The sequence below is a fragment of the Sitophilus oryzae genome, unplaced genomic scaffold (genome assembly GCF_002938485.1).
Source record: "Sitophilus oryzae breed Bouriz unplaced genomic scaffold, Soryzae_2.0 scaffold_937_pilon_pilon, whole genome shotgun sequence".
NCBI lineage: Eukaryota > Metazoa > Arthropoda > Insecta > Coleoptera > Curculionidae > Sitophilus > Sitophilus oryzae.
The window spans coordinates 1329940-1346956 of NW_022147569.1; the positions used below are offsets into that span (position 1 = coordinate 1329940).

General features: G+C 32.3%; 1 protein-coding gene across 1 annotated transcript in view; it reads right to left on the reverse strand.

Annotated features, from left to right (window-relative positions):
* The window catches only part of LOC115890945 (sushi, von Willebrand factor type A, EGF and pentraxin domain-containing protein 1-like), an 89033-nt gene that overhangs the window by 61866 nt on the left and 10150 nt on the right, over positions 1-17017 (reverse strand). The window contains exons 4-10 of the mRNA XM_030911309.1: positions 15538-15714; positions 15199-15345; positions 11573-11755; positions 8143-8355; positions 7505-7693; positions 7236-7337; positions 4009-4161 (exon numbers count right to left, since the gene is read on the reverse strand). Of these exons, the coding sequence (XP_030767169.1) occupies positions 4009-4161; positions 7236-7337; positions 7505-7693; positions 8143-8355; positions 11573-11755; positions 15199-15345; positions 15538-15714 (1164 nt within the window). The remainder of the gene's footprint in view (positions 1-4008; positions 4162-7235; positions 7338-7504; positions 7694-8142; positions 8356-11572; positions 11756-15198; positions 15346-15537; positions 15715-17017) is intronic.

Genomic DNA, 17017 nt, shown 5'->3' on the forward strand with positions numbered 1-17017 from the left:
CGTATATTATTCCGGCATTCAATGGATTCAAGATTTTCCTAGATATTTTCATTTTTGTGATTTTGCGTGAGGTTTTGTTAATTGGATAAAAATTAAAGGACGCAGAGTAAAATAGTTAACGGTAATAAAAAGATACGCCGTTTAAGACATAGTTTTATTATTACAGAATTAAAACTAAATATCAAATGCTCAAAATGCTTCCTTTTCTGTTAATTGCATAAAATTATTCTCTTTTCAAAAGATATTTTCATGTTAAAAGGCATGTGTGAAGTTCTACTTCGAAAAGCAGCTACAGTTATTTGTCTCATGTTGTCGACAATAGTTGGTGGAGTTTTGTAATCACTTTCTTTAACCATATCCGCATAAAAATATCTAAGACTAGATAAAATAAGGAGCATTTAAGTATTCTATTAATTGGTTAGGTTAGGTGGCGTTATTAATTGGTTAGGTTAATTGGTGAATGCACACTACATTCACCAACTAATAGAATCATATCAATTATCTCTGACGTAGGATAAGTTTCGGCAAATTTCTGAGAATATTTTTTGTTTTAACTGACGCAAAATGATAACTAGTCGTTAAAATTGATCTATTTAGATCTATTATTACAGGTATGTTGAAGTAACGTCAGACATATCACAGCCAACTAGATATTGTTAAATAATAAAGATCTACTGACACTAAATCACAAAAACGAAAATATCTAGGAAAATCTTTGTTTTAGAGGTATCCCTAATAGTATTTTGAAGAGACATAAATTCTCCATTGAATATTGGAATAATATACTGGATGTTCAATTTAAAATAAAAGTGTAACTTGTCTTTAGAGGTGACCAACGTTCAATATTAATTTTGTCTCACCCTGTATAACTTTTTGGGTCAATTTTTAATTTGATTTAAAATACAACAGTTATTTTAACTACATATTAGACTATACCGGGTAAATTTCAATTTAGGTAGCTTTTATTGGAATTTAAAAATTGTGCTTCATTCTCAGAAATGTTTAAGAAGTCATAAAACCTTACATTTTAGTCATATACTTTAATAAAACTCACCTTTATTTTTCTCCTAGAATTCGAAAATCAATTAATATATAGGATGTTCCATTACAAAAAATACAACTTTGATGTGTAACTTTTTTGGGGACCCCCGTAGAACTCTTTTCTCCGAATTTTTTTTTTGGAAATAGATTTTTATGTCTGGAAACGTTCTATCCTTTTTTAATCTTTCTAAAATAGTTTTAATTTTAGTGTTAAGTTTTATGTCAATTTTTACTAAATTACTTTCTAGAAATGACAATCTATAGGTTGTCATTTTCTTCATTATATTGACCTCGCCAAAATTATCATCGATTGTCATTCCGCAGCCGTCTTTGACCTTTGACGCTGCTTTCTTTTCGATCATATGGCATTTTAGTAATTAGTTAAAAAAGTAAATGTTAAATTTACAACGCATTTTATAAAATAACCTTTTAATAACTATTGATTAGGGTGGGCCGAAAAGGCGTTATTTTCAAAAATTTTGGATATTTGTTTTGGAATAGTGAGGAAAAGTTGCCTTTTGTTATTCCAATAAAAATGTGTATTATGAGTTTTTCAATTGTAATACGTCTTCTGCCAGAACTTGAAAATTTCCGAAAATTTTGAAAATCAAATTTTAGAATTCTGATTTGGAATACCTCTCAAAAATTTTCTTTTATTATTCCTAACAAAATATGTATTTACCTACGGTTTTTTTATTACATTACGCCTTCTGCCCCCTACTCTTAATAAATCTAAACATTTTAAACTAACCTCATAACTAAAATGCAAACTACTGAAAATACACTTCAACTACCTACACTTTCTAAAGTATGTGATAGATATGGATTATCAGACAGATCTGCAGCAGCGGTAGCTACCGCTGTTTTACAAGATGTTGGAATTGTAACAAAAGACAGTTCAGTACAAGTAATAGACAAAAATAAGTTAAGAAGAGCTAGAGAAAATGTTAGAAATAAACTTGAAGGTTCCTTAAAATATCAACCGATAAATGCAATTTACTTTGACGGTCGGAAAGACAAAACTTTGATTATTGAAAAAAAAAAGATGAGAGATCTCATAGGAAAACGTTGGTAAAAGAACATATTACTTTGGTACAAGAGCCAGGCTCAGTGTTTCTAGACCATACAACGCCTTCTTCAGGATCAGCAAAAGACCTAGTTCGAAGTATAGTTGACTTCTTACAAGAAAATGAACCATGAATTGTCAGGCTTATTAGCAGTGGGGTTTGATGGAACAGTAGTCAATACAGGATCAAAAAACCGGGGCCATTTATCTACTTGAAGTGAAGCTAGGACGTCCTTTACAACGATTTATCTGCCAGCTTCATGGAAATGAATTACCATTGCGATATATTTTTCAGCATATTGATGGCCGAATAACCGGCCCCAAGGCGTTTGCAGGGATACTGGAACAGTAGTCAATACAGGATCAAAAAACCGGGGCCATTTATCTACTTGAAGTGAAGCAAGGACGTCCTTTATAACGATTTATCTGCCAGCTTCATGGAAATGAATTACCATTGCGACATCTTTTTCAGCATATTGATGGCCGAACAACCGGCACCAAGGCGTTTGCAGGGACACTGGGTAAGTTGTTACTTCAATGTGAAAATTTAACAGTTATTCAATTTGAGTTATTGACTGTAAATTACCCGAACTAGATTTTTGTGAATTAAGTACGGATCAGAGATATCTGTTCAAAATTTGCCGTGCAATATCCTCTGGACAATGTTCTGCAAATTTAGCGAACCAAAATCCAGGAAAAATCATCCCGATGGCTTACTTTGGCAAACCGCCTATTAGGGCTGTATATTGCCACCGAAAACCCCAACTCGAATTTAAAATATTTGACAACTTTTATATTGAGAGTTTATGCGCCGATGTGGTTTATAATTATTAAATCGAACCCATCTTGTAAAAATGGTGCAAAACATGTTTGGCAAACCATTCAACTAACACGATATTAACAGGATAATTTGCGAGCAATTATAGATCCAGTCATACAACGCAGTGCCGTTTTTGCACACCCGGAAAACATGTTAGTAAGTATGATAAGTGACCTCCGCCTCTACATTAGAGAGCTAGCAATGCGACGTATTTTAAATGGGAAGAAAAGAGAAGATCCAGGAGAAATTCGTCCATTTATAATACCGCTACTAAATCTGGATGCAGATGACTATACCAATTTAACAGACTGGCAAAACATCACAATAACTTCGCCCCCTCTACTTAGTAACGTAGAAGTTGAAGAATTAAAAGAAATAATAAAATAAATACAGAACAAAAATTTTGAGGTTCCACATTATCCTTGTCGCACTCAAGCGGTGGAAAGATGCGTGAAGGTGGTTACGGAAGTTTCGTTATCAGTAATTGGTTCCAAAAAGAGGGATGGATTTATAAAAACATTGGGCGTTAATCTCGTAAATTAATGCCCAATTTTGAAAGGACTTTTTACAGTAAATTTATTTGTTATAATTTTTTTATTACCTCCAATAATGAGGTTTCTTATTTGTTCTTCCTAATTTTTAGGCTAATAATTTAAAAGCTACAAACTATAACGTAGATAATACACGTTTTTCCAAAAAAAAATGAATTTTTATTTTCTCTTAAAGTTTCCGGTCCGGTAGGGGGCAGAAGACGTAATGTAATAAAAAAACTGTAAATAAATATTTTTGTTGGAATCAGGTAAGACAAATTTTGCGCTCTATTCCAAATCAAAATTTCATGAATAAATTTTTCAAAATTTTGGATTTTTTTTAGTTCTGGTCGGGGGTACAAGACGCACTACAATTAAAAAACCGGTAATAAACATTTTTATTGGAATAACAAGACGCAACTTTTCCGCACTATTCCAAAGCAAATTTTCAAAGTTCAAATTTTCGGCCCATCCTAGTATTATATTTGTTTAAATACTTGTTTTACATATTTTTTTTTCATTTAATCAACATTACTTCTTAAATATCTTACCTATTACCTCGACAAAGAAGGTGCATTTAATTGCATTCTGAAACAGATCTTGAGCAAAATATGTGACTGGTGTAATGCCAATAGAAAACTTATAATCTGTAATATTCGATATAGCAGGATAAATCCAAACAGATATGTTTAGTCCAGAATTGTCTACAAAAGAAATCATTATTATTAATAGTAAGATTATAATATCTAAAATCGCAAGTATGCCCAGTTGTAGTTTATCATTTTAAAGGGTATTTTTTTTGATTGTTTTTTTTTTAAATGTGAAGATAGATAAATCACGAGTCTCAAAAATAATGAGTCCCTATTTCAGTTCAATTGATTTTTCCCGTAATAATAGTCTAGAGGCATTGAACAAATCAAATGAGAACAAAACAGAAAATATCAAGAAATATCTTTTAGACAGAGCTGATACTCAAACACTGATGCTGGACTGTCTGAAGATTGATAGAAGAATCGCAACAAAAATTTTGATGTAACATAGCTTACAACAGGTTACACAGGGTGGGGCCCCTCATTCACCTCGGTTGATTATACGAAAACGGAAAGACGTAGAAACAAAATATTTTATGGGTATATGTGGGAAGACAATGTGCACAATTCAAAATTATTTTGAAATATACAGGGTGTTTCAGAACTAAGATCCATACCAAAGTTATATTTTTTCTTATGGAACACCAGGTATTTTATTTCATTTTTTCTTATGCTCAAAAAAAAGGAATTTATTATAAGGGTTAAATATGTTTAAAATCTTTGGTTTTTTAGATATTTAAAGATTTTTAAAAATGCATGCTACAATAGAATATATTATTCACACCCTGTACATTGCTTTTCAGAATTAATTCTTGTGCTGAGTTCAAAGGTAGAGAAATAAACTTTACTGAAAAATTTGATTGCTTCGTTTAATGTATACAGGGGTATCAATATAATTGCTGGTCTATTTTAAATAGTTATTTTGCATAAAAACTTTGTTATTTCAAATACAACACCCTGTATTTTTTAAAATAAAATCGAAGCAGATTCAAATGCTCATTCAAACTATATTAGGGTTTCCTATACCTATCTGGCTCAGGTTTTGAATAAAAAGCGATTTTTCAATAAAATTGTAATCAAGATGGCTGGTGACACTTAGTAGCTATTTTCAAAATCGACATTAGTTTATGGACTTTATTTAAATTTATAACAGGTTATTTTTATTTAATTTACCTACAATAAAGTTAATAAGTAAGTATTTATTATTTTATCAAGAAAAATGAAGCAGTATCTGCTGACGGAAGGAATGGATATGTTAGTAGTTATTTTATTTTGTGAGGACAATTGCTTGGTTGATCTGAAGGGTTTCTCAAAGATATTTAAATAGGAATTTTCTTGACAAGAGTTCCCTTGAAATACTACTTTTCCTATTTCGCAAAACTGATAGTGTGGTATGTAAAAAATCTATTAGACAGAAACCTGTCGTTGGAAGTGCAGAAAATGAATTTGCCTTAATTGGTTCTTTTATAGAAAATCCAATATATCTACAAGTCATCGTAATATAAATCAAAGAACTACTTTTTTATTTTTCTTGCTAAAATATTAAATACTTCTTACTTATTAAACTATTGTAGGTAAATTAAATAAAAGTAAACTGTAATAAATTTAAATAAAGTCCATACACTAAGGTCGTTTTTGAAAATAGCTACTACCTGTCACTAGCAAATTGCCATGGCCAAACCAGCCATCTTGATTGCTATTTTGTTGAAAAATCGCGTTTTATTCAAAATCTGAGCCAGATAGGTATAGGAAACCCTAATATAGTTTGAAGGAGCATTTATATCTGCTTCGACCTATTATAAAAAATACATAGTGTTGTATTTGAAATAACAAAGTTTTGATGTAACCTAGATATTTAAAATAGACCAGCAATGTTTGATGCCCCTGTATACATTTAAGGAAGCAATATTTTTTTTAGCAAAGTTTATTTCTTTGGCTTCAAAGTCAGCACAAGAATTAACTCTGAAAAGTAATATACAGGGTGTTGACAAACTTTTTTATTATATCGTGCATATTTAAATATCTTTGAATATCTCAAAAACCAAAGCATTTAAACATATTAAACACTTATAATAAATGCCTTATTTTATGCCCAAGAATCCAAAAATGAAATAAAATAGCTGGTGTTCCATAAGGAAAAATATAACTTTGGTATGGATCTTAGTTCTGACACACCCTGTACACTTGAAAATAATTTTAAGTTATGCATATTGCCTGTCTACAGATACCCATAAAAAATTTTGTTTCTACATCTTTCCCTTTTCGTATGATCAACCGAGACGAATGAGGTGCGCCACCGTGTATAATTTTATAGAAAGTAAAGATATAATAACTTAAAAACGTCTAATCAAAAATATAGAAAAAAAACTTTAGATATTTTTTCTTGTAGATTTCGTGTTGTAATTGTCATTTCTTCATCACATATATTTTATAAGTAAGATTAATAGCAATATATAATTAATAACAATAAGAGTTGATTTTATGTTTTTATAAAATTATTGTTGTAAGTTGCTTATTAATAAATAAAGTAAGCTGTATAAATATTTGGCATTAAAATCCCAGTTTTTTAAACCGTCTGGGTATATTGACTGGTGTAGTCCCTGTTGTAGTTACGCCACAAAATATTCTCTCGCATAATTTGATCAGGTACACCCTCAACTCGAGTTCGACTTCGTTTTGTCTATTTCTATACCCGAGACAAAGGACTTTTTTTCATAAATCTCAGTGAAATAAGTTAACCTAGACTTTTCTAAAATATCTGTTGATTGACACGATGTCAACAAAAGTATGGTCCACAGACATTTTTAAAAAGCAATGTTCTCTTATTGTTGTTAAGATAATACTGTAAACGATATTTTTGTTAGCACACAGCATGATCTGATATAAAGCCATTCAAAAATAAGAAATAATTAGACGATTTTTTAAAGAGTTTAACACCAAAGTTTAACACCGTGGATTATAAGCCGATAAAAGGCTGTTGCCCTGCAGTTTTACGATCCGATAGACAAAACCACTTTGTTTTTAAGACAGTAGCTTATTACCACCGAGACCTTGAAGATCTATTTTGTTAGTCCAAACTGAACCAAAGTTTATGGTACGAATGGTTGTCGTCTTGGCGCACTCAGTGATGAGGAGTTCTAAGACCATGCACAAATCCAACTCAATATTTTAATCAATTATTTTATTACCTGTTACATTAGGTGCAGACCAATTAGCTTTTCCAAAACTTGTGCCTGGTATATTTTTGGTAGTTATATTTTTCGGGCATGTGAGATTAGGAGGTTCCTTATCTAAAATTTTCAAAATTATTTAATCGTTTTTAAATAAAAGTAATTTTGATTTTCCTTCATATATTCGTAGATTTACTAAATAATTATACAATTCTTCTTTTTATCGAATATTACAACAATTAATTATTAATAATAATTTTTTTAATAATTATATTCTTAAAACATACCGAAACAAACTGTATGTTTTCCATTCCATAAATCCGAATCTCCACATATTTTCTCAATTTCTCCATCAGCTTTGAATCCCTTATTACAAATGATTCTGCATTTTTTACCAAACTCTTGCTTTCCAGTGGTACAAGAAGCGGGTTCAATTTTGCCAAATTTTGTTTGGGGCAACTTATTACATTTAATTGCTAAAATATACAGGTAAAAAAATTATATACATTTTTACGTTAGAAATAGACGTTTAATATTCTAAATAAGAAATATAGGGGCGTCCATTTATTACGTGATAGGATCACGTGATAGGGGGGAGGATCAAGCCGAATCTCACGTGGGAGAGAGGAGTTTTTGACAAATACCAAGAAATTTTTTTCGGGCAATTCGGTTTTCGGTTTATGGCAAAATCCTAAAAACATGAAGAAGCTTGTGCACTACGAGTAAATCAACACATTAAGACAACAATATAATCCTTACAAATAAAGGAACATGTTGTTATTAATATAAACTCGTAAAAATTTACAATCACGCATGACAAAATGTTGTTGTTGAGAAATTGACTAAAGAATATTTTTTTTTGCATATCCATTCGCTGGTTATTAACAATTCGAACCATGAAAATGTAAAAATTTACCATACTTACGTTTACAAATTGTTCTCAGACCATCCCACTGAGCAATAGGCAGGCATGTTCTTTGTGAAGAGCCGATCAAAGTGTTCCCCTTAGCACACGTAAAATTACATACAGTATCGACGGGAAAGTACTTCTCCGTCTTATCATAAACTGTTCCTATGTCAGAATGTTCGCATTTCAGACTACCATATTTAGGAATGGGAGGACGAGTACAAGTTTTAACTAAAATAATGTTCCATTCGGGTGTAAAAATGATTTTACAAAATACGAGTATACAGGGTGTTCCTTAATGACTTGCTAATATTTAAGGTCGTGATTCTTGGACCTATTCTAAGAGAAAAACTTCATATGAATGTATGTCCTAAACATCTTAATTTCTGAGATACAGGGTGGTAAATTTTTCTTCTTCTTCTTCTTCCTTCTTCATACTAGGCGAATCGCCTGTTTGGTTTCGTCGTCTCTACCGGTTAGACTGACAAGTTGTCGCTCCATCGTTTTCATGGACGTCCTAAGCTTCTGCGACCTAGCGGTGATTTGTCGCATGCAACTCTCACTATCCTTCTGTTGTCCATTCTGCTGATATGGTCGTTCCATTCTTCCTTTCTGCTGAGTACCCACTCATTTACATTTTCCACCTTGCACGCTCTTTTTATGCTTTCATTTCTCTCCCTGTCCAGAAGCGTCTTTCCAGCTATTCTGCGTAGTACTCTCATTTCGGTTGTCTCTAGTAGTTGTTTAGTTTTTGCTGTATCAGGTCGAGTTTCTGCAGTGTATGTCTTTATTGGTCGTACCGTTGCCTTGTTTTCAGTTTCCACCTCAATGTTTCCACCTCAATGTTTTTATTTCGCCATATTGTATCATTCAGGCATCCTGCTATTCTGGTTGCCTTCGTTGTCCGTTCTCGCACCTCCGCTTCTACATCACCATATCCTGAGATTTCTATGCCTACATGCTTAAACTTCATCTCTTGCTGGATAACATTGCCCTTGACTTCCAGTTTGCATCTTAGTGGTACTTTTGATGTCGTCATGCATTTAGTTTTCTGGGTCGATATTATCATATTAAGTGACTTGGCAGTGCAATTAAATCGATGTAATAAGCGCTGTAGATCGTTCTCATTTTCAGCTACCAATACGGCGTCGTCGGCATAGCATAGAATAGTAATTTCCTGGTCGCCCATACTGTATCCCTTCCGGAAACGTACATTTCCTATTATTTCGTCCATAATTATGTTGAAAAGAAGAGGGCTCAGGGAGTCACCTTGTCGGATACCACGGCCTACATTTATTGGTTCGGTCAGGACCCCGTTAATTTTAGCTTGAATTTGGTTCGCTTCATATATGTTTTGTATGGTTTTAACGAGGTTGTGTGGGATTTGCCTATTGTAAAGAAGGTGTACAACGTCTCTTAGCTGCACACGATCAAACGTTTTTTTAAATCAATAAAACACATATACGCTGGTTTGTTATATTCGATTGATTTTTCTGTTATCTGTCTTATGAGAAAAACCGCGTCTGTGCATGATCTGCCCGATCTGAAACCTTGCTGTTCATCTGCTAAGCATGTTAAGTCGTTAATTTTGGTTGTTATCACTTTTGTCGTAAGTTTTAGTGTGGTGCTTAGAAGATTTATGCCTCTATAGTTTGGGGGCAGCTTCTTATCTCCTCTTTTAAACATCAAGATAGTGGTGCTGTTCGCCATTCATCGGATATCCTGTGTTGGTAAAGGATTGTTTGAATCAGGGATGTTAGCTGCTGTATGAGACTTTGTCCGCCATATTTAAGTAATTCGTTTGGGATATCATCTTGCCCTGGGCTCTTCCTATTCTTTAGCTTTCGAAGGGATGTAATTATATCGGCTGCCTCAATCTGTACGTTGTCGTTGGTCATTATTTTGGGTGTATTTAGTTCAACCTCTATTTCTTCTGATTTGTATAGTTCTGACAAATAATCAATCCTTGTTGTCGATAAATTTTTCTAAAAAGAAACCTTTTTTTCAAAATAACTCTGATTTTATATTTTCTCTTCTTTTTTATCTTTATGAAACTCTATACACGTCTTCTATGCATCAAGATACCTGTTTTGCTGTACGAAGAATTTTATTTATTTCAACCAGTGCCGTCCATACGTTTTTTACGTTGAATATTTTTGGAGAAAAAAGTGGTACATCACTGACTTCTCTTAAAATAGAAATTATTTTTAAAATCTCCATTTCTAAACATTTTTGTCTCTTGATTTTTTTCGTCCGACACATAGTTTTTGCTTAAAAAATTAAAGTCAGTTTATTTCAGGGTCAAATCACTGAAAATATGACGGTGGCTGTTATGTGGAAATCATTTCTGTATCGGCTGGAAGGAAATTAAGAAATGATTTTTTTTTGTATATCAAAATAAGCATCGTGATGCATGGAAGACGTGTATCAAATATGGCATCAGAGATATTTTGAAAAAATTGGTCAAGTGCAAGTCGGACTCGCGCACGAAGCCATTCATTATCTATACAACATTAGGCACTATATTATTATAAACTTTTTTCCGATTTAGCTGACAAAAAAATGAAGAAACACATTACTAAAAATGGTATTAATCAATAATAAATATGTAAAAATTAAAAAAAAACGATTAAAAAAAGTCGCCTTGACTAGGATTCGAACCTGCCTTACTACGGCTCGAACGTCATAGCAGCGTAAAATCCAACCGCTTTAAACCACGCGGCCACCAAGGACTTGAAAGATTCTATGTAAACTTCTTACTTAAAAGATAATGTTTAGTGAAAGTACTTTTTTATTTATAAACATTTATTTAATTCTGTTTTTAGTATTTGTTCTTATAGCGGCAACATAGATACATTATCTGTAAAAATTTCAACTGTCTAGCTATAACGGTTCATAAGATAGACCTTTGTGACAGATGGATGGACGGACGGACGTACAGCGAAGTATTAGTAATAGTGTTTCCGTTTTTACCCTTTGGGTACGGAACCCTAAAAAAAGAAAATTTTACCACCCTGTATCTAAAAAGTTAAGATGTTTAGGACATATATTCATATGAAGTTTTTTTCTTAGAATAGGTCCAAATATCATCTCTTCAAATATTATTATGTCATTAAACACCCTTTATTTAGAGAATTAATATTTTAATAGATAATTAAAGTAAAATAATACGTAAATAAGTAAAAGTCAACTGCCTAATCAATTATGTTTAATGTTGAAAGAAGATGATACTAAAAACAGTATTTTTCAAGATTGTCTAGTAATTTAAACCTTTAAATTATAAGTAATAAATATGAATAATTGTAGTAATTATTACATTTTATTTTGACCCAATTTGTTATGCTGTTGTATTTAACTATAGTTCTTTAGTGTTAAGAGTAAATAAATTATGTGTATTAAAAAGTATTTAAAAGAACATAATGACAATAATGCCTATACATGCTTATACCTTCGCATGATGGATCTGATCCGCTCCAGGTTGCATTTTCTTGGCACAATCTTATACTACTTCCAACCAGCGTGTAACCCACTTCGCATCTAATACCACAAGCACTGTTTAGTACATTACTACATTCCTTCTTCTTTACTATATAGCCATGTTCAGGAGCTGATATTTTTGGGCATTTTAAAACTAGAAAAGTTTTGTTTTATTAAGAATTAGTTAAACAAAGTCTATATTCAGGGTAATACGATAAAAATTGGATGTATATACAATTAAATGGTGAAAACATTAAAGATTCAAGTTAAATGGGTCATGAATAAAGATGATGGGAGTTATCCTATAAATAAATAAATCTTTATTTAGCTAAAAAGAAGCGCATGGATTCATCGATCTTACCGTGGAAGCCCGTAGAAAGACAACAGGTTTTGCGTATATATTCTGTGCCTGTGCTAATAGTAGGAAGTCATTATCATCTAGAACTGTAAAAGTAACGATTTTTTAATACCCAAATGAATTTGTTCCTTTCGGTATGCCTGTTAATTACTAAGCATTCATTCTATTTGTATTTTACCCAATGTGGGTCCGTGGTGAAGCCTTCCACTGCCGGCGCAAGGATCTACCTTTTAATATGTATAGGTGGATATATCCGAACTGTAGACCAATAAGTCTACTACCAGTAACATACAAGATATTCACAAAAAATAATAAACAATAGAATACAAAACACGTTAGACGCTGCACAACCACGAGAACAAGCAGGCTTTAGAAGCGGCTTCAGCACGATTGATTACATACATTAGCTAAGAGAAACTATCAGCCGAACAAAAGAATACGAACTTCCACTAGCCTTAGCCTTTAGAGTCTTTCAGAAAGCTCTCGACTCGATATATCCTAAGGCAATAATAGAAGCTTTAGCGAAACAAGGTATTGACAGGCCATATATAGAAACTCTCGCCAATATATACAAAGAACCAAAGCAAGAGTTCCTAACTTGCAAAAGAGTACGACAAGGAGACGCGATATCCCCAAAGCTGTTTACAGCAACAGTAGTAGAAATCTTCAGTCAACTGGACTAGCCCAACAAAGGATTAAAATAGATGAAGAATATCTTAGCCAGTAGCTGTGCAGCCAGCAATAAAGTGGGTCTCAAAATGAATTTAGCAAAAACTAAAAAAACGTACAAAGAAAAAGAAAAAACATTCTAGTAAATAACACAACACTGGAATAGTAGAAGAATATACAGGGTGGTCCGAACTGTATTCCGGAAACTTCAGCAGAATATTCTGCAGATAAAAATAAGTAAAAAAGTTCTTATAAATGTATGTGCTAAAATGCTTAGTTTCGGAGATAGTTCCAAATAATTTCTGAAGTAACATCAATATTTGGATGAAAATTGGTGTCTGGGAGTTTTGTGATATGAGAAATTCAATTTTTGGTGTCAATATGGCTCCTACTTATAGACGGTGCCACCTACATATTTTTTATAGGTTTGAAGAGTAATAACTTTTCGTCCGTACCTGTATAAAACTACTAATTACAGTTGAGGGTTGGAGCCTTTGGTGTTACACAGCAAAATAAAACACTAAATCACCACAATACACCAAAACACTTTTACTTTTACACTGAACGCGCGTTTCGCTAACCATGTTAGCATCATCAGCAGATGATTATAAACTGAAGTAATGATTGAATAAAAATGAGTTTATAATCATCTGCTGATGATGCTAACATGGTTAGCGAAGCGCGCGTCCAGTGTCAAAGTAAAAGTATTTTGGTGTATTGTGGTGATTTAGTGTTTTATTTTGCTAAAACTACTAAGTCAAAAAATATACATTTACGACGTTTTTAACGTAAAAAAGATCTCTTAATAAAAATCGCAGTAATTTCTCGAGATATTTGAAATCGAAATTATCAATACCTGTCATCATTGACATAAATTAAACATGTTGAGTAAATAGTTAATAGACGGAAATCATAAATTTGAAATGTTTTTGTGCCAAATCATCATCAATCATCATTTTTTCGAAGAAAATTTTATGATTAATTTAACAAAATAAAAATTTTCCAAAGTTATCTTTTTAGTCAAATAACTATCTACTCAAGATGTTTATATTTTGTCAATAATGACATGTATTGACTATTCCCATTCTAAATATATCGAGAACGGTTGCTCGTAACGATTTTTACTAAGAGACATTTTTTACGTATAAAAAATACGAAAATGTATATTTTTTCACTCAGCAGTTCTATACAGGTACGGACAAAAAGTTATTACTCTTCAAAACAGTTAAAACACATGTAGGTCATAATGACATCAAAATCAAATTTCTCATGTCAAAAAACTACCAGACATCAATTTTCATCCAAATATTGACGTTACTTCAGAAATTATTTAGAAAAAATCGAAATAAAAATGAAACTTCTACACCCTTTATCTCCGAAACTAAGCATTTTAGGACATACATTTATAGGAAGTTTTTTACTTTTTTTTATCTGCAGAATATGCCCCCGAAGTTTCCGGAATACAGTTCGGACCAGCCTGTATATACAGGGTGTCCCAGAAATAAGTGCAAATATTTTAAGGGGTGGTAAGTGGTAGATCTCGGTAAAAGAAACATATTTTCTCTTTATTGTTTTTAAAATAAGTCCAAAATAAAGGAGTTATTTTACTTTGAAAATTTCCAAAAAAAAATATTTTTTTCTAAAATTTTGAGTACCACTGGATCTTTTCTGGATTGTCTTTCTTGTAAATTTAATCTACTATCTATGTTGCTATTAAGAAATTATGTTTTTTAAATAAAAACTAAAAAAATTTCCAAATTTTTTTTTCAAAAAATCCCGAATTTTCGAAATTTTTTTTTCGCGAAAGATACCTCATAGGCGTTTTTTTGGGGTTGAACTATACTACCAGTTAAAATACTTGCACTTATTTCTGGGACACCCTGTATTTGGGATAACTAATACACAGCTCGATAATACACGATCTCTACTACCAGAAATGAACAGAAGAATTAAGTTAGCATAAAGTACTTATGAGAAAACTCAATCATATTGAAATCTAGAATGCGACTCTATCTGAAGAAGAAAACATCGACCAATGTGTACTACCAATTATGACCTATGCATGCGAAACCTGGTCACTTCAAACGGACATCATAAAGAAACCGCAGATCGCACAATGCTCAATGGAACGAAATATGCTGGGAATAACCAAGAGAGAGCGTAAAAGAATAGAGTTGATACGACAAAAGACGAAGGTAATAGATGTCATCCACAGAGTCAAATCCCTCAAATAGCAATGGGCAGGACACCTGGCAAGAAGACAATAGATGGACTTAAGAGATGGAATTAAGAGACCTAGAAGACCGAACATGAGATGGGACCATGCTATTAGGAAATTAGCAGGGATCACTTGGGCCCGAATAGCCAACAATAGACATCAATGCGCCCAACTACAAAGAAAGTATGTGAGGGAGGCTACACCAGAATTGAAAATGGTTGAACAAGCTGAAAATGATGAAGATATCCGAAGGTGATAAGTCCCCAAGATGTGATAAGTCTGCCATAGTTTTGTCAGATAATCCTGATTTTCCCGAAAAGGCAACCCTATTTATAACTATAAAAATTCTTACTTTTGCAGCCTCCTTTGTTATCCGACTGAAAACCTCTCTTGCATACACAACTATCTATTCCAAAAGCTGGAATATTTGTAGTATGGTGTATATCTGGACAAGGTAAGCATGTATCATGCCCATCTGTATACATGCCAGGTTTACAAGCTAAAAAATATGTTTTCGTTAAACATATAAATATAAACATTATAAAATAAAATAACTTCCTGTAAATTAATATAAATATACATTAATATAAATCATATAAAAAGGCAATGCTTAAATATAATATAATAAAATATATATATTTAAATATTTAGTGATACAAAAGAAATTCAAATGGCATTTTCTTTTACTTACGTAAACAGTTGTTTCTCAGCCCATTTCCATAATACCCAGGCTGGCATATGCAGGAATAATGGCCTGTGGTGGTACCGCAAGAACAAAGAGCATGTTCGTCGCAACAGTTGCCGCTATCGCATAATTTATCACAAGGTGTGCTCAAGCCCAGCGGTATGTAATTTCCAGCTCTTAGATCTGAAGATCGAACAAAATATATTGATATTATCTTTAATAATTAATACTGATTTAAAAAAATATCGTTTATAAAATAATGAAAAATTTTAGATAAGGGAGTGTATGTAGTGTTATATTGCAAATGCTTATCAAAATATACCCGTTTTTTTCGATATTTTAACTGTTTAAGAATAAAATCAATAAATAACAGAAACCTGTTATATTGAAAACTGTTATTTTTCAGTAACACTAACAGTTCCAATTGATATTTTGAAATAACAGTTTTGTCTACATATGCAATTTATACCGTATGATCGAAAAGAATAGCATCAGAGATGGTTTGGAAATAAAGATAGCTGTCATTTTCTTTGTAAAATAACATGGGAAATGTCACCCTCATTCTAAAGCCAACTGGACGCCGTTTTTTTTCGATCATACGGTATAAATGGCAAATGAGACAAAACTGTTTTTTTCTAAATAACAATTGGAACTGTTACTGTTATTGAAAAATAACAGGTTTTTAAATGATAGGTTTCTGTTATTTATTATGCTTTTATTCTTAAACGGTTAAAACAAAACACCAAACAGGAACAAGTGTATTTTAATAAGCATTTATTATATGACACTACAGACACTCTCTTATCTGAAATTTGCTGTTTATTTATGAATAATTATACAAGCTGTCCGAAAATTCCATGGACATAAAACTACTACGTATTTTTGGAATAAAAATAAGTTCATTGGACACAATTTACCCTATACAAAAGTGCTTTATTTGTCCGCCAGAGGGCATCAAGCTTTAAAAGTATTTTCAATTATTTAAAGTTTGGATTTTATTTAAAGTTTGGATTGCTTGAAAAAACTTGGTAAAACTTTCTGTTGGAGCGATCCATATAATTCACACCGTGTGCCATGCTGTTTTTTATTTACTTTTTGAAGTAACAAAATCTGTTAATGTTAACGGTATGTTTTTCTTTCTAAAGCTAGGCACTCCGAAAGTATTGAACCTGCGCCATCACTAGCTGGTATACAGGGTGCTACAAATTCCAGGTACGAGCATTGGGATCTCGGAAACCGTAATTGACACGAAGATGGTTAAATTGGGGCAAAGTTTCGCTTTAATATGTTCACCAAGATGCCATCAAAAAAGTTTTAAATATTTCAAGGATTGCTGAGATTTTTGGAAAAAAAAACGGATTTTTTTGAAAATCAATTTCTTTTTTTCCTGTCGTCACTTTTTCCAAAAAACTCAGCAATCCTTGAAATATTTAAAACTTGTTTGTTGGCATCTTGGTGGACATCCCAAGGAGCAACTTTGTCCCAA